Source organism: Leiobunum rupestre, chromosome 4 (genome assembly GCF_980474605.1).
Source record: "Leiobunum rupestre chromosome 4, qqLeiRupe1.1.hap1, whole genome shotgun sequence".
Lineage (NCBI taxonomy): Eukaryota > Metazoa > Arthropoda > Arachnida > Opiliones > Sclerosomatidae > Leiobunum > Leiobunum rupestre.
The window spans coordinates 67,110,621-67,129,032 of NC_143387.1; the positions used below are offsets into that span (position 1 = coordinate 67,110,621).

Sequence of the window (18,412 nt, forward strand, 5' to 3'; positions counted from 1 at the left end):
GCTGAACTCGTGGACTAGTTATTACAGGAACTATTCTTATAAGAAATAAAACTATTCTTATAAGAAATAAAACTATTCTTATAAGAAATAAAACTATTCTTATAAGAAATAAAACTATTCTTATAAGAAATAAAACTATTCTTATAAGAAATAAAACTATTCTTATAAGAAATAAAACTATTCTTATAAAAAATTGAACTATTCTTATAAAAAATTTGACTATTCCTATAAAAATAGTGAAATGAATTTATTACAAAACCTACAACGGCCCATTCTCTGTGTGTAAAAAATGTATACAATCGCGAATATGATTAAAAAATAAATAATTATTAATGATAAGCTTCTGTGGAGTACTTCAGAGGTCATCGGCCGTCTTCGGAGTAGTCCGCCCTGGACAGACAGGAGCCCTTGGAGTCCCAAATGATCGTCCACACAGGAACGGCGATGAGATTGATGTCGTAATGAAGAATCAGAATCTGTTTTTCGAGATCATTATGGACGGGGAAATTTAAGAACAACGCCGCGCGAAGGTCATTTGAAGGTCGCACGTTTACCTTGTGATTGCTAGAATAATCCACACGACCGCTTTTGCCATTGAATTGGACGCTATCGGCGTGTCCTATGTCGTGAATTTTGATTTGATCTACGCTGAGAGTGTCCGCGAAGGCGTTGTACGACACCGTTCGGTTGATCACCATCTGGCACTTCAAAAATTAACTAATATTTAGATCCGGGTTGGCAAGATCCAGCCAGACTAGATTAAACCACTTTTTTTTATTAAAAAAATATTAAGATATGAATTTGAAATACTATTTATTTCAAATAAAAAATGCAAAATATATTATTCTGATTTTTTTATTCCAAAACGAAACTAAAAACTTAAAGGCCGAGAACAGAGATTCCATTTTCTCTGGCGCGAATTTAGACCCCCGCAAAACTGAGTGACAGCGTCGACAGCTTGACCGACGGCTCTGACTGTTTTTGAATAGAATCTATACAATGACTCAATGAACATCAAAAAAAGAGGTAAGTTACAATACATGGAATTGTCCAGGCGGTCACTCAAGCTGTCAGAGCTGTCACTTAAGTTGTCAGACATGTCAATCAGTTGTCACTCGTAAAAAATTAAGTAAAGGATAAGAGGGGTGGAAATTCGCTCTGGTCTCGGTCTTTAACCCTCACTCTTTGTCGTCTGCTACGTCGTCTTATGAAGTAATGAGTTCTAGATATAAGCAATTGGGGGATCTTAAAATTCATTTTACTCGTGAAAATACACCGCCATGTTAGGGTATAAAAGCTGGAAAAAGAGCCTGCTATACCTCACAATGTAAAGGTATTGTGACGCGCAAAAACGTAATTTTTAAATCGGGCAATTTGAGCATTTTTGAAGTAATGAGGGAAAGATATAAGCAATCTGAGCATGTTTTATTGGTGGATTTAGCCGGTTTAAACCATTGGTTACAACCGGTTTTACTTATACTGGATTTATTTTAATTTAAAAAAGCCTGATTTAGATATACATTTGTTAGGGCCAAATTTGAACTCTGCTTACCTTATTTTGAGTAAACGTGAATGATAGGTATCTGTTTGTTTTCCAGGTATCTGAAAAGGTTCCATGATATTTAGACAATAGCTTTAACCTATTACAGAACGAAGCAATTGAGAACAAACAAGGAGACACCCTTTTTTAATTTTGTGAGCGGAGCTTAATTTACCAATTTCTTATAATCGCCATCTGTTAGTTATTAGTAATACGAAATCATACGAATGATAAATTATGATATTATAAATTAATATAATTTTATAACTTTTTAATAATATAATGTAATGTTTTTATATTATTTTTAATTTAAAATTATAATAGTAATACAATTGATATGAATTATTTTTAATATTTAGTAATTTATTAATATGTAAACTTTAATATTTAATAATCAATAATTATTATTTATATTAAACATTTTAACATAGAAACTATTTAATAATATTTTTTAACATAGAAACTATTTAATAATATTTTTTAACATAGAAACTATTTAATAATATTTTTTAACATAGAAACTATTTAATAATATTTTTTAACATAGAAACTATTTAATATTTTTTAACATAGAAACTATTTAATAATATTTTTTAACATAGAAACTATTTAATAATATTTTTTAACATAGAAACTATTTAATAATATTTTTAACATAGAAACTATTTAATAATATTTTTTACATAGAAACTATTTAATAATATATTTATATTTAATGTTGAAAATTCCAAAAAAACGTTTCTTTCAGTCAACAGAGGGCGCCACAAAATGTTTAGTACCAGGAGCCTGATTAATAATTAAGGAGTAGATCACGTCACCACACTCCAATACTATGTTTGTTCTTAGCTGCTTCGATCCGTTCTTGCATTAACCATTATATTATTACTATGGGATTTTTTATATCTGATGACGTCATTCTGCGTCAAATGTTTCGCTAGAGACCAGGACCGTATCAAGGCGTGTGCCATGTCTTCGAAATAAATGTTTTTTCCCCCATTCTATTGGTATTTTATGTTAAAAGACTCAAAAAGTAAGGTCTGAATTTTGTAGGGGCCCCAAATTCTACTTTGTAAAGTGCCCCCAATATTGTTAATCCGGTTCTGCAAGAGACATGACTTATGGAATAATAGTATAGACTTATGCCTGAACTAAGACAGAACAAGTTGAGCAAAAAAATCAGGAATCTTACTTTTGCTAGTGCCGTCATCCCAAAATAATTTTCCTTCGGATTTCTCATCTTTGGGAAAGACTTTAATAGTTAATGGAGCTTTGCGACTGAAAAATACAATTTCATATTTAATGTTGTTTCATTCAGTAAAAAAGAATGTATTTAGGTGGCTGAGAACGTAAGAGTCTGCTTTCCAAGACTCTCTTCTTTCGAACCAAAATTCACGATTTTCAAAATTGTATAGTGTCATCTAGAATCGGACGTAAGATTTTTGTTATATTTCGATAACTCCTCTATAATTAATTACGGATAAGTTTAATTAAATTCCTGCAACTTTAATTAAAGCTTAATTTAACGATTTAATTAATTTAATTAATCATAAATATCGAAATAGTTGGTAGATTCTCAATTGTTGCGTCAAGAAAAATTGTTTAAAAATTTAAGTTCTCGAAAGATGGCGTTACTGTTTCAAGGTACCATCCTAGCGACTTTTAGTGCCTTTAATACAGGTGGCCGGGTTAAAATGCGTAGGTTGGTGGTGGCAAGCCCTTCATGCCACGCCAGCTAACAGCCATTACACTTTCTATTTTCCATCAAGCCTTATTTCTTCTATCAACGGGGTTGACAGATATTGTCTCAGTAACCTAAATATGTCCTTGGTAGAAATGAAATGAAAAGTGACCTTTCGAGCAGGTTCCTCGTGAAGGTCTCCGAGTGGCAAGCGAGAATGGTCCCTCCTCGCACGAAAACTGGAATGTCCGCCGTTTCTCCGATCTGGACGTAGCGATTCTCGTCTTCTTGAGGGATAATATTGCTCTAATCAGGAAAAGAGAACGGAAACAGTCACGAGTTTACGGTTGAAATGCTATCAAGTCAAGTAAATGATTCAAAGTTGTTGAAATTACAACGACCTCAATCGCCGAAGACGTACAAAAGACCAACAATTTGAGGGGGGAAACCATAAGCGTAAATCATTTCATTCTTAACAGGGTTGGCAAAAAATCCGAGTTTTTCCGAAAAAATAAAAAAATCCGATTTATACGATAATTATCGGATTTTTTGGTAATTATCCGATCATTTGATAATAATCCGATTATTTCGATAATTATCGGATTATTTGGATAAATATCGGAATTTTTTTGATAATTATGAATATTTGGAATTTAAGTTGTAAAATTTAACGATGTTTTCGATGAATTAACAACATTGCCTTTTCAAGTTTCAAAAAAATTTCAAGTTTAAAATTTGATAAAATTCATTTTGGATAGTTGTAAACATTACATAAATGCGAGCATAAATGTCATAAATACTTAATACTGCTGTATATTGTTTTCAAAATTATTAAATTTAACTTTAAAAACTGTTTTCAGATATTTTAATTTAATTCGATCATGATTTTTTCATCGGATAAATATCGATAATTATCGACCAACCCTGATTCTTAAGGTCAAGTTCTTGTAAATCATAGTGTTCTGATAACTTTGAATCATTTAATTCCGGTGTTAGGAAATACCGTCTCGCTGCGTAAGCGATACCAGGTGTCGTTGGGGAAGTACACCCGGAAACCAGACGTGTCCTGAAAAAAAAGATAGTATCTTTGATTGTAAGAGGTGCATTTATAATTGTTTAGTGTATGTACCTCGTTCAAAATCGGCGCCACCATGATGTTAGGGCCCCATAAGAACTGACTATCGAGGGACAGAGTGAGAGGGTCCTCCGGGTATCTGACGAATGGATGACAAAAGATCTTTAAATTTCAAAACAATTTCGAGGAAAGTAGAGGTGTGCAAAAATAATTTTTTGGGGGTCAAATCGAATATCAAATATTTCTTTTCAAGGCACGTCAAATACCAAATCGAATATTTATAACGTCAAATAATTTAGTCGAATATTTTTAGAGCAAAATTTTAAGCCAGTTAACTGATCAAATACCAAATAGTATTTCGAATACCAAATAATTCGACGTATTTGGTTTTGAAATAACCAAATAGTTGGCATAACAAAGAACACGCGAATAATCTAGCCAATAGCCTAATAGGCGCTAGAATAAACACCTTTTGCCTTTCGCTAAGAAGTTTTAATACACACGGTATGAATAATGGACGTGCCAGTTACTCTTTATATGGTCCTTGCCGCTGTGGCCTAAAGAGAGGTGCCAGAAATAAGCACTCGTTCGGAAATTTCACAGCGTTCTCCTCTGATGGCCTTGAAACTCAACAAATTAGAAAAAGACCCGCGGTTATTCGAACAGTTTGCGAACTATTTGAAAATATCAAATACTTTTTTCCTACCTTTTCGAATATTCGACTATTTGATCAAGAAAAACGAATATTCGCGAACTTTCCCAAGTGCTATTCGATTCGACGAATCGAATATTCGATTTGGTATTCGATCGAATTATTTGGTCTAACCAAATATTTTGCACACCCCTAGAAGAAAGTAAACTGGGCTCACTCGTAAAACAGAGGCCTAATAACTGGATCGCCGTAGAGATGCGAATCGTAGAAAACGGTGTACATGTACGGTAACAGAGTGTACCTGAGAGTCAAAGCGCTTTTTCCTGTCTGCAGCACGCCCACTTGACCCAGAAAGTCCTCCTGGATGTATTTTAAAATTGTTTATAACATTATTCGTAACATTCGAAGTTTGGACGAATAAACTAATGGACCCGAATTTAGAGCAGCGTCAGTGTCCGTTATTTAAAAAATTGAACACGCGTGCGATATAAGCAAACGCCCTTAAATTTCATATCATTTAGTTGTCATCTAACGTACGCGCTTTGTATTTGAGTTGAAATTGGAAACGTTTCTCATTTGCCCGAAAAATTTATCACAACTTTTGTTGGTGATTTAGTCGTTCAATTTATGTTAACTTTACTGGCGAATTTCATTTGTTCAAATAATAATTTGTCCGTTTTTTCAAACATTAGGAACTGGTTGTTTTTTTTTTAAATATTGTTAATATCAGAAAATAGTAACATTAACGTGAACCTAACCTAACCTAAAATATCCACAACATTCCACGAAACATATACAACGACCAACAAATTTAAAGTTAGTTGCCATTATCGATATTAATACGAATATGAAGTAAAGTACAACGATATTTACAATGTAGTTTTTTATTTTTAATTCTTGCACTAAAAAAAATCCGGACCAAAAAAAAAACAGCAATAAGAAATACTAATTTAGCGACAGAATTTTGAAATATTTTTAATTTCGGCGGTTTGGACGAATGAAATTTGAACATTTGTTCCACCGTTAGGACGATTGAAATTCGAACAAATCTATCTACCCCGGGAAACCAGTGAAAAACCTTAAGTACGTCAATATAGACGCTTAAATAAAACCTGTTCAGAGATTAGCCTAGAAATAATAATACAGAGGCAGGACATACTTGTAAAGCGTTATATTTGAAAGCGCCCGTTGATTACTAAGTCAATATAGAAGGGACCGTTCAATTTCGCGCGCGCACGCTATCGATTTTAGCCTTACAAATAACACAATCATAAACACGTTACTAATTTATTCAGTGACCCACGCATGGGAGTAAGGGAGGAAAGAAAAAGAGAGCGGCATTTATTGAAGCGTCTATTAGCGTGTGTGGAATTTATACGTAACTTAGGTAAGCTAGTGGTACTTACCCGACTATTCACGTTAAGATCGACTTTCACGAATGGATAGAAAGCGGCCAGCTGAATCCATCGTCGGCACAGTTCGTTATCCTTTAATTTGTCATCGCCACATATTTGAGTACCCACCTACGATTTAAGTTACATAGAATTTAGAACGAAAGCTAGTATAAAATATATCTCGTACGACCTAGGCTTTAAAAATTAAATGTGTACTTGGTGGTACCTTAAGTATTAGCCTAGCTGATTATTATTATTATTTTAACTATATATATCTAATTGTTTCATTACCATCTGGAGCCAAAATGGGCGATGCTTTTCAGCGTTTACGTAATCATTTAAGACAATCAAGAGACAGGTGTTTGTCTTTGACACAATTTCCCAAGAAACGTTTCAGGGTTGGCGCGTTTCAGCCGGGCAAGAAAATTATTGGTAATTCTTAGAAAAATATCTCTACTACTACAAAATCACTTGATAAAAAAAGGTATTTGCTGTTTATATTTTGGCCTTTTTTCGTTCAACCCAAAGGTTTACGAAAACAACCTCCCACTAAGCCTTGGCAATGAAATTAGAAAAACGTTGCCTATTCGCGACCGAAACGAGTCAAGGTGGCGTAACGGCGCCAGCTTCTCCGAGGTAGCGCCTATGATCTAGCGTCTGCTGCATACAAATTAAAAAGTCATAACAACGTTTTTTATTAAATAAACTTATCAAAATATGAGCAAATATTGCAAAAATTATATTAAGGTATGATTTTTTATAAAGTCAAATTGACGAATAATAATGAGGAAAAACTAATAGCGTTTGCTTTAGCCGCTACCTATCTAGCTTTCAATGGCGAACCAAAGGAGGCGTAGCGATAGTTTTCGGTCGCGTACACTTGGAATGTCTGCCAGTCCATTGATACAGTGCTCCAAAAGCGGCTTGATAACGGGCGGGGCTTAAACTACGTTGAATGTCTGTCGTTGCAAAGAAACCATGCCGCGGAAAGAAACGACACTAGCTAGGCAAAAAGTCTTACCAGAAACCTCGATAAATTCTCACACTGCAGAAAATTTTAGATCATTTGTCACGTTTTTCACGAAATCGATCTAATTTCGCGTAAAATAACGTGCTTAGATGGTTAAAAAGGGCTTTTATTGGAGACAACTCTTTATGTCGATCAGGAAACGAGTTTAGCTTAGCGCGTCCCGTGTGAAAATCTTTCCTTTAAACCACCCCCTTTTCTACGAGAGTTATCAGGGCCACCGTTTATACACACATATTTTCCTGGTGGTACTTATTTATAATCCATATTTTCCTTCCCTAATAATTTAGTAAGTCACAATATAATGTATTTCTTCTGGCATTCAAAACGTTTCGAAGTAGTCGAACAAGTTGGATTTCCTTTCTCGTAAGCGATATATTATCTACTTCAATTAAAAGCGAGACAGAGGCACTTACGTAAGGTATTCCGAACAAACTAAAATCCATTAGGCCTATAAAGAAAGACAATAACATTATCGTTAAGTAAGAACAACAACATTATCGTCGACGTATACCAACTAAGGATCTACGAAGGCCGTCCCAAGTGGCCGGAAAGCGAGACAGCCAATGTCCGGATGGATTGTTGACCTTCTTCAAGGACGTGGACGATTGGGACACGACAAAAGCTCTTTCCTCGTACCCGGAGATGTGCCTAACTCGAGATAAAACGGACATTAGATTAGGCTATAAAGAGTTTATTAAGGAAAGAGTGAAAAAGGACAAGTACTCGGCGGAGATGTATGCCATGTCCATTCCGTAGGAATTGTGAATCTCGTAATGTCTCACTTCCTCCGATGAATCCCCTTGAATCAAACCCATACAGATGGTCCCGGTGCTAAGTTTACCCAAACCACCTATAGAAAGGTTAATTACGTTCCATAATTATAAAATTAAGTTCAGTTAGGTACAGTTGATATAAAATAATGTTCCATAAGTGTATAATTATACTCCGTTAATGCGTAATTATGTTTCATAAATGCACAATTATATTCCATAAGTACATAAAATGAAACGTACGTGGAGTATATGGAGGATTATCCCAAGTACTTTGCGGACACTGACTGTCATCTTCGTTGTACGGTTCGTTCTGAACCTACAGGCCAAATATTTATTAAGTCATTTTAATTGATTTCAGATCGTTCAAATAGCTTCGGTCGATACTGACCAGAAATAGGCCATCGTAAGGAATGGCGCCGTAGAGTTTGTCGAGAAGTGTCTTCCACCAATGTTGAGTGCGCTTTTTACGGAAATCGGGAAACGCCACGCTCGTGCTTGTGGTTTCCGTAGTCCTCTACCAATTACAAACCAATATCAATTCATTTTTCCACGGAAAAGACCAGAAGTTTATATGTATCTCTTCAGAAGATGTATCAATCTCCCTATACCACTAACCTATACCCTTTCTAAACTGTGGGTCAATGATTACCGGTCATTTTCTACGCGTTTTTGAGACAATGAGGAGACACTTGAAAGCGAGGGGTCAGACATCCAAAGAAATCCAAGAAATCCGAAATCCAGCCTGGATTTCTCCAAAATCTCGAATTCCGGCCAGAAATCCAGATATCTGAAGAGAAATCTCGAAATCCGGCCAAAATTCTAGAAATCTGAAGCGTAATCTCGAAATCCGACCAGAATTCCAGATATCTGAAGAGAAATCTCGAAATCCGGCCAAAATTCTAGAAATCTGAAGCGTAATCTCGAAATCCGGCCAGAATTCCAGATATCTGAAGAGAAATCTCGAAATCCGGCCAAAATTCTAGAAATCTGAAGCGTAATCTCGAAATCCGACCAGAATTCCAGATATCTGAAGAGAAATCTCGAAATCCGGCCAAAATTCTAGAAATCTGAAGCGTAATCTCGAAATCCGACCAGAATTCCAGATATCTGAAGAGAAATCTCCAAATCCGGCCAAAATTCTAGAAATCTGAAGCGTAATCTCGAAATCCGACCAGAATTCCAGATATCTGAAGAGAAATCTCGAAATCCGGCCAAAATTCTAGAAATCTGAAGCGTAATCTCGAAATCCGACCAGAATTCCAGATATCTGAAGAGAAATCTCGAAATCCGGCCAAAATTCTAGAAATCTGAAGCGTAATCTCGAAATCCGGCCAGAATTCCAGATATCTGAAGAGAAATCTCGAAATCCGGCCAAAATTCTAGAAATCTGAAGCGTAATCTCGAAATCCGACCAGAATTCCAGATATCTGAAGAGAAATCTCGAAATCCGGCCAAAATTCTAGAAATCTGAAGCGTAATCTCGAAATCCGACCAGAATTCCAGATATCTGAAGAGAAATCTCGAAATCCGGCCAAAATTCTAGAAATCTGAAGCGTAATCTCGAAATCCGGCCAGAATTCCAGATATCTGAAGAGAAATCTCGAAATCCGGCCAAAATTCTAGAAATCTGAAGCGTAATCTCGAAATCCGACCAGAATTCCAGATATCTGAAGAGAAATCTCGAAATCCGGCCAAAATTCTAGAAATCTGAAGCGTAATCTCGAAATCCGGCCAGAATTCCAGATATCTGAAGAGAAATCTCGAAATCCGGCCAAAATTCTAGAAATCTGAAGCGTAATCTCGAAATCCGACCAGAATTCCAGATATCTGAAGAGAAATCTCGAAATCCGGCCAAAATTCTAGAAATCTGAAGCGTAATCTCGAAATCCGGCCAGAATTCCAGATATCTGAAGAGAAATCTCGAAATCCGGACAAAATTCTAGAAATCTGAAGCGTAATCTCGAAATCCGACCAGAATTCCAGATATCTGAAGAGAAATCTCGAAATCCGGCCAAAATTCTAGAAATCTGAAGCGTAATCTCGAAATCCGGCCAGAATTCCAGATATCTGAAGAGAAATCTCGAAATCCGGACAAAATTCTAGAAATCTGAAGCGTAATCTCGAAATCCGGCCAGAATTCCAGATATCTGAAGAGAAATCTCGAAATCCGGCCAAAATTCTAGAAATCTGAAGCGTAATCTCGAAATCCGACCAGAATTCCAGATATCTGAAGCGAAATCTCGAAATCCGGCCAGAATTCCAGATATCTGAAGAGAAATCTCGAAATCCGGCCAAAATTCTAGAAATCTGAAGCGTAATCTCGAAATCCGACCAGAATTCCAGATATCTGAAGCGAAATCTCGAAATCCGGCCAGAATTCCAGATATCTGAAGAGAAATCTCGAAATCCGGCCAAAATTCTAGAAATCTGAAGCGTAATCTCGAAATCCGACCAGAATTCCAGATATCTGAAGCGAAATCTCGAAATCCGGCCAGAATTCCAGATATCTGAAGAGAAATCTCGAAATCCGGCCAAAATTCTAGAAATCTGAAGCGTAATCTCGAAATCCGGCCAGAATTCCAGATATCTGAAGAGAAATCTCGAAATCCGGCCAAAATTCTAGAAATCTGAAGCGTAATCTCGAAATCCGACCAGAATTCCAGATATCTGAAGAGAAATCTCGAAATCCGGCCAAAATTCTAGAAATCTGAAGCGTAATCTCGAAATCCGGCCAGAATTCCAGATATCTGAAGAGAAATCTCGAAATCCGGCCAAAATTCTAGAAATCTGAAGCGTAATCTCGAAATCCGGCCAGAATTCCAGATATCTGAAGAGAAATCTCGAAATCCGGCCAAAATTCTAGAAATCTGAAGCGTAATCTCGAAATCCGACCAGAATTCCAGATATCTGAAGAGAAATCTCGAAATCCGGCCAAAATTCTAGAAATCTGAAGCGTAATCTCGAAATCCGACCAGAATTCCAGATATCTGAAGAGAAATCTCGAAATCCGGCCAAAATTCTAGAAATCTGAAGCGTAATCTCGAAATCCGGCCAGAATTCCAGATATCTGAAGAGAAATCTCGAAATCCGGCCAAAATTCTAGAAATCTGAAGCGTAATCTCGAAATCCGACCAGAATTCCAGATATCTGAAGCGAAATCTCGAAATCCGGCCAGAATTCCAGATATCTGAAGAGAAATCTCGAAATCCGGCCAAAATTCTAGAAATCTGAAGCGTAATCTCGAAATCCGACCAGAATTCCAGATATCTGAAGCGAAATCTCGAAATCCGGCCAGAATTCCAGATATCTGAAGAGAAATCTCGAAATCCGGCCAAAATTCTAGAAATCTGAAGCGTAATCTCGAAATCCGACCAGAATTCCAGATATCTGAAGCGAAATCTCGAAATCCGGCCAGAATTCCAGATATCTGAAGAGAAATCTCGAAATCCGGCCAAAATTCTAGAAATCTGAAGCGTAATCTCGAAATCCGGCCAGAATTCCAGATATCTGAAGAGAAATCTCGAAATCCGGCCAAAATTCTAGAAATCTGAAGCGTAATCTCGAAATCCGACCAGAATTCCAGATATCTGAAGAGAAATCTCGAAATCCGGCCAAAATTCTAGAAATCTGAAGCGTAATCTCGAAATCCGCCCAGAATTCCAGATATCTGAAGAGAAATCTCGAAATCCGGCCAAAATTCTAGAAATCTGAAGCGTAATCTCGAAATCCGGCCAGAATTCCAGATATCTGAAGAGAAATCTCGAAATCCGGCCAAAATTCTAGAAATCTGAAGCGTAATCTCGAAATCCGACCAGAATTCCAGATATCTGAAGAGAAATCTCGAAATCCGGCCAAAATTCTAGAAATCTGAAGCGTAATCTCGAAATCCGGCCAGAATTCCAGATATCTGAAGAGAAATCTCGAAATCCGGCCAAAATTCTAGAAATCTGAAGCGTAATCTCGAAATCCGGCCAGAATTCCAGATATCTGAAGAGAAATCTCGAAATCCGGCCAAAATTCTAGAAATCTGAAGCGTAATCTCGAAATCCGACCAGAATTCCAGATATCTGAAGAGAAATCTCGAAATCCGGCCAAAATTCTAGAAATCTGAAGCGTAATCTCGAAATCCGACCAGAATTCCAGATATCTGAAGAGAAATCTCGAAATCCGGCCAAAATTCTAGAAATCTGAAGCGTAATCTCGAAATCCGGCCAGAATTCCAGATATCTGAAGAGAAATCTCGAAATCCGGCCAAAATTCTAGAAATCTGAAGCGTAATCTCGAAATCCGACCAGAATTCCAGATATCTGAAGCGAAATCTCGAAATCCGGCCAGAATTCCAGATATCTGAAGAGAAATCTCGAAATCCGGCCAAAATTCTAGAAATCTGAAGCGTAATCTCGAAATCCGACCAGAATTCCAGATATCTGAAGCGAAATCTCGAAATCCGGCCAGAATTCCAGATATCTGAAGAGAAATCTCGAAATCCGGCCAAAATTCTAGAAATCTGAAGCGTAATCTCGAAATCCGGCCAAAATTCTAGAAATCTGAAGCGTAATCTCGAAATCCAGCAAGAAATCCAGAAATCTGAAGTGAAATCTCGAAATCCGGCCAAAATTCTAGAAATCTGAAGCGTAATCTCGAAATCCGGCCAAAATTCTAGAAATCTGAAGCGTAATCTCGAAATCCAGCAAGAAATCCAGAAATCTGAAGTGAAATCTCGAAATCCGGCCAGAAATAATAATAATAATAAAAATCAGCTAATACCACCTTAGTCATCAAGAAACTTTTTTAAAGCCATTAATTCAGGTGGCTGGGTTACGATGCGTAGGAGGGTGGTGGCAAGCCCTTCATGCCACGTGAGCCAACAACTCCCTACACTAACTATTAAAGTTAACCTCAACAAGTTTTTATGGAAGGGGAAACCAAAGACGATAAATCCCGAAATCCGATGAGAAATCTCGAAATCTGAGACAAAAGTTATGACATGTGAAATCCAACAAGAAATCGTGAAATCCCGGAATTCCAAATCCCGTACACATTTTTGGTGAATGTCCGACACCTCGCTTGAAAATGACAAACACGAGGCATTCCTGGGATTTCGGGCTTCAACTGGCGAAGAAAATAGCTCTTAAGTCTTAGAAAAATGCCCGTACAAGTACGAAATTTCTTAATTATCGTTAAGAAAGGTGTGCAATATTCCTATTTTGACTTATTTTTCTTCAATTAAAAAGATACGTATTAGAATTTTACGAACCGAAATTTGGCGATAAGCCTTTTCAATAAAAAATGTCAAATTTCAAAAACCAATTCGCTTTAGGCCACTGCTTGTTACCATCGTTACCACAATGAAGCCACGCCCATATCTGAACCAGAGGTCAAACTACCTAATGCTGTCAGATATTCATGGTAGAATGAGTACATTGAAAACACGACTCCGAAAAAATAGTGCAGGTCAAAATACATTATTTCTAAAACTATTATGTTGATAAAATATAATTTATAAATAAGTACATATCCATACTCACAAGGAGACGACCCGAGGTGTTACACACCGATTTTGTTCAAACTCGGGGGATTGGTAGATCTTCATGTAACTTGAAAAAACCTTAAGGGATTTTATTCAATGTACAACGGTTTTGCCATGGCAACGAAAAATGTTTTTGACAACATAAAATGGAAATTTTCCCATTAAAATAACATGGGATTTGGACCGATTCCAGTGAAAAATTTTAAAAAATTGAAAAAATTTTAAAACACCAAAATTATAAAAAATTGTTAAAAATTGACGAAAAAAATCAAAATTGATCACATTTTGATCAATTTGAACCAAATGGGTGAAAATGAACAAATATGACTTAAATAGGAAAAATTTCCGTTTTATGTTTTCAAAAACATTTTTCATTGCCATGGCAAAACCGATGCCCATTGAATAAATTCCCTTTAGGATTTTTCAAGTTACATGATGGTCTACCATTCCCTCGAGTTTGAACGAAATCGGTGTGTAACACCTCGGGTCGTCTCCTTGTCAGTGTAATTTTTACATTTTAGATCGTTAGACGAAGTAATTCGTGGTAAATTTTGAGTCGTAATGCGCCCAATATAATCTGCTTGTTTCATATTAATTACTTATACGGATGCTTTAGCGATATATTATAAACTTCTGATATGATGTATTAAATGCATTTTGAAACGTGGTTAATCGCGTACCTTTCCTATAAATATCGATGATTGATTTACGTCTGTTTCGGACCATTTAATGAAAATGCCATTCTCAGATCCGTTTTTGAATGGGTCGTAAGACGGGGCGTTGTTGATGGCTGGATCCTGATGGAAAAATTAAGTTAAATTCTTAGACTTACGTATTAACCACGGTCACACCATGCCTTAAAATCAAAATTATCTCTTCTTGATTACCAGTTTTGACCAATGAAATTAAGAGAAACTTAAAATAAAACTGTTTTAACGCCATACTAGTCTCTAAACCCCACGGTTCTCGAGATAGTTTTTGGATGACCTTGAGGACATGGTTCAAGGTCATTGGGTTTGGTTTTATTTAATGACCCCCTGAATGTGCTATACGAATCTGGTTTCATAGTGTGAACGTGGCTAGAGTTGACTGTGATATAAAAAAATCAATTTCTTACCAAAGTAAACATGAAATGCAAGGTTCCGTTCGGACTCTTGTAGTGTTCATTCTTGACGTAATTATAAACATCGGCGTCACGTATCGATTCCGAATCGAATACTTTACCGCCATCCCATAAAATTGGGTCCAAATAAACCGCGTCCTATCAGGATTACAATGCAAAACTTAAGTTTATATTGTGGCCCCATCTCGGGCAGTTTCTCGGGATATGGTGGCGTTTAAAAGGCCACACCGGTGTTTGAATTACACATTAAACTTAGAATGTCCAAGGAAGACTATGGTGGCCCTGATGGTTCTCATAAAACAGGCGTGGTTTAAAATAAAGTTTCGCTCGCGACGTGCTCAGCTATAGGTGCTCAGCTAGGTACTCGGCTCCCGATCGACATTAAGCCTTGTCTCGAATATAAGTTCATTTACCTTCCATGCTCTTTTAAACCATCTAAATTCGTGATTTAGACCATTTTTTCGATCTTCAGTGTGAGAACTTATCGGGGGTTATTTAATTAATTTTCATCCCCAGGTACTGCGGCTTTTTATCAACGGCAGCCAGCAAATAAATCTTAAAAAACGCCGGACGTCTGACATTCGACGTAGTTTAAGCCTCACCTGTTTCGCCGCACGTGACCAATGGCCCCTCAGACATTCCAAGTGTATACCATTTGTGACATAATAAACGTAAGTATGGCAAAGAACGAATTCGGTTAATGATAGTCTGTCGTGGAGTGATTGCGAAATAAGAAGTTTCCGAACAGGAAACTCGTCCCTTCCTACTCTTTCCGTTGGCAAAATAGTTGGTTAGTTTGATGGCGAGAAATACGAGCGTACACGCGTTTAGGTTTGAAATTCGAAAATAACTAACTTCTGAAATGGAGCCAGTGTTTATAATGGTTATTTTTATGTTTCGATTCAATAATTCATCATTATTTTCCAAATGTAAGCGTTATTTAAGCTTTGGAAAGCATTTAATTTTTCAATAGGCCTTGACTAGTCCGTCCAAAAGGCTGCCGGCGGACCGTCGCCGATTTTAATGCCATCTTCCAAATACTAAGAGTAGTTCGCGGAGAGTTGTCAGTCCGTCGGTACGTAATGGTTTACGTTGCTATTGGCGAAACAGACAATCATTAAAAAAATTGCATTGGGTGAATAGAAAGTGTCATACTTATGGTTATTAAGTTACTTATGGTATACATATACAGTTTCCTGATTCCGGAAACAGGACTGGTGAAATCCTACCACAGTATGTTTGACCGTATCTGGTATCACGAGGTACGGAAGAGTAGGAGAGCCCTACTAGATTTTAATCCAGATTATTCAATCGCCGGGGCGGCCTCTTTAAAACGTGCTTGCTCCGTTAATTAAACTGAAGACTGGTTTTGACATAAGCCTATCATAAGATCCCCAAAAGCAAATGTCTAGGTCCAATTTTTGAGGTAGGTATTCAAAATCTGCACCTCCTAGTGGTTATGTCATAGATATAGGAAACGTATATAAAGGTCTAGATAAAATATTTCAAAGGGAGTGAATACCGAGGTGACAGCTAGCAGAAACGCGTAATTTCTGCAGGCTATCCTTATAAGGCGCTATCTATCGGTAAAAAACTAAAAAAGCTCGTGCTATCGTCGCGAGAGCCATTGTCTCCTGCTTAAAAATTATACTAAAAGTCACCAACAGACTTAGTACTAAAATCATATGTAACATAATTACTCATAAGTATGCCACTAGCTCTATTTTTTCACTAATGGTTTGTTTCACAGATATTGCGTCATCCGTACCCTACGTAATATTTGACGTCATATTTGACGTCATCGAATCTTAAATGCCGATAATGCCGTCGTATAATTAGCTCTACGTCTGATAAACCGACGGCCATTATTTTAGTAAACAAACCGGTTTGAACAACCAAGGCTTAGGAGATAAAATGAACTACAATATAGTGTCAAGTTCTGTTAATGTAATTAATTTGCAAATTAATGAAGTTCACGGAGACTCACGTTCTAAAATAAATTTCCATTGTCAAATAAAAGAAGCAGGTTTATTGGAAAAATAGTTGAAATTCAGGTTGAGCTTTTCTGGCGCATCTACAAGGTTGGAGTCTTTGAAGATTCTTTTGAGCCTAGGCCTAACTCTTCTAGGCTTGATATGGGTTTTAATAACGCTGGTGGAATATCCCACTTCGACGACTTATTCCATTTTCGGAAAGCGATCACTTATTGGTCATTTTCCCCAACCTTTTATTTTTCTAAATTACTCACAAGAATGTATTTATTTATACTCAGGGAGAATGAATATGTCGAGATTATTTTTAGCGTTTCTCCAATTCCACCCGTTGGTCCCCCAAGTACGCTCCTCCGCTTAAAATACATAAAATAGTCATTGGCTCCGTAAAATTGACGTCACTCGACACGATAGAATCATCGCCGGGTCGTTTTGTCTCCCCCCCCCCGCGCAAGCCGGGGGAAAAGGGGCTCAACGTACCCGCCGATTGTCGTGACATATTCATTCTTCCTAAATATAAATAAATACATTCTTGTTGCTCATAATTAATTTAACTTCATCCGCACAAACCGAGCGAGTTTATAAATTTCAACAAAGCTACATTGGGCTGACTAAAATTCCGACGCAAATAAATTCCTTCTCAATTTAGAGGTTTTCCATTGGCTTAAATAAATATGTTACTAGCCAATTAGTGTGACTCCCAAAATTACTAGGATGAATAAAAAGGTTAAAATATAACGTAGTCCACCTTTTTACTAGTTCGTGGTGAAACAAACCGTTAGTGAAGATTTTTGAATGAAATAAAGGTACAGTGGCATACTTATGAGTAATTATGTTACATATGCTAAAATGCTAAGAGAGCTCGCGCTCTTCGTCACGTGCCTTCCTCGGTGTTTGCTAGGTGTCAATTCCGTATTTTATGTTAGGCTTAGACGCCCCGAAATTTATCTAGACCTTAATATACATTTTGTCTTATACATGTAAATTTGGGAGGGGCTCAAAATTAGTTTTTTAATCTTATACGCCTCTTGGTTCAGATTTGAAGGTCAAATTAGCGATATTTGGTAAGAGCACGTTGAGACCAATCGAATGATACCAATATCAGGTCATATCAATTTTTAAGGTCACCGGAAGTGACGTCACGCGGTTCGTATTTCCGGAAAGCCCCCACTTTGACCCGTAAGTCAAACAGTTCTTGGTTACAAATCACTAACGTAACTAAAAAATATCTTGACCCATCGTGTACCTTATCACATGCTTATTTTGTCATGGGCTCTTGGACTATTATGGTTTTGACTATAAACAAGACGTTGCGACGGCGAGCGTCGAGGTAAATAACTACTTGTAAATATCTAACTATGAACTATTAGCAAAAGACGGAAATCGTCCTTGTGTGTGAACATATTTTGAAAATGAAACCGTACCAATGAAAAGTTCCGTTTGACCATGTCGATCATGCTCTTGAAATAGGTCCCTTTCTGACTGAATTTGGGGCTGACTTGAAATCCTAGAGCCCAATACGGGATGACGGCCGGAGTTCCCAGGACCTGTATTATTACAAATGTTACACATCAGGTAGGTAAATACTTGCATAAGTTCATGATCAGTTTCACATATAAGTGTGTT

The 18,412-nt window shown here is 37.0% G+C and overlaps 1 protein-coding gene across 1 annotated transcript in view; it reads right to left on the reverse strand.

Moving 5' to 3' along the window:
* Positions 1-228: 228 nt before the first annotated feature.
* Positions 229-18,412, reverse strand: part of LOC149948822 (lysosomal alpha-glucosidase-like) — a 32,109-nt gene continuing 13,925 nt past the window's right edge. The window contains exons 7-23 of the mRNA XM_090173964.1: positions 18,211-18,333; positions 14,790-14,933; positions 14,353-14,469; positions 8,531-8,656; positions 8,383-8,458; positions 8,093-8,219; positions 7,881-8,017; positions 7,783-7,817; positions 6,352-6,468; positions 5,163-5,305; positions 4,348-4,432; positions 4,222-4,284; positions 3,391-3,524; positions 2,730-2,815; positions 1,553-1,602; positions 555-704; positions 229-476 (exon numbers count right to left, since the gene is read on the reverse strand). Coding sequence (XP_090030090.1) covers positions 363-476; positions 555-704; positions 1,553-1,602; positions 2,730-2,815; positions 3,391-3,524; positions 4,222-4,284; positions 4,348-4,432; positions 5,163-5,305; positions 6,352-6,468; positions 7,783-7,817; positions 7,881-8,017; positions 8,093-8,219; positions 8,383-8,458; positions 8,531-8,656; positions 14,353-14,469; positions 14,790-14,933; positions 18,211-18,333 — 1,827 coding nt within the window. The 3' untranslated portion in view covers positions 229-362. The remainder of the gene's footprint in view (positions 477-554; positions 705-1,552; positions 1,603-2,729; positions 2,816-3,390; positions 3,525-4,221; positions 4,285-4,347; positions 4,433-5,162; positions 5,306-6,351; positions 6,469-7,782; positions 7,818-7,880; positions 8,018-8,092; positions 8,220-8,382; positions 8,459-8,530; positions 8,657-14,352; positions 14,470-14,789; positions 14,934-18,210; positions 18,334-18,412) is intronic.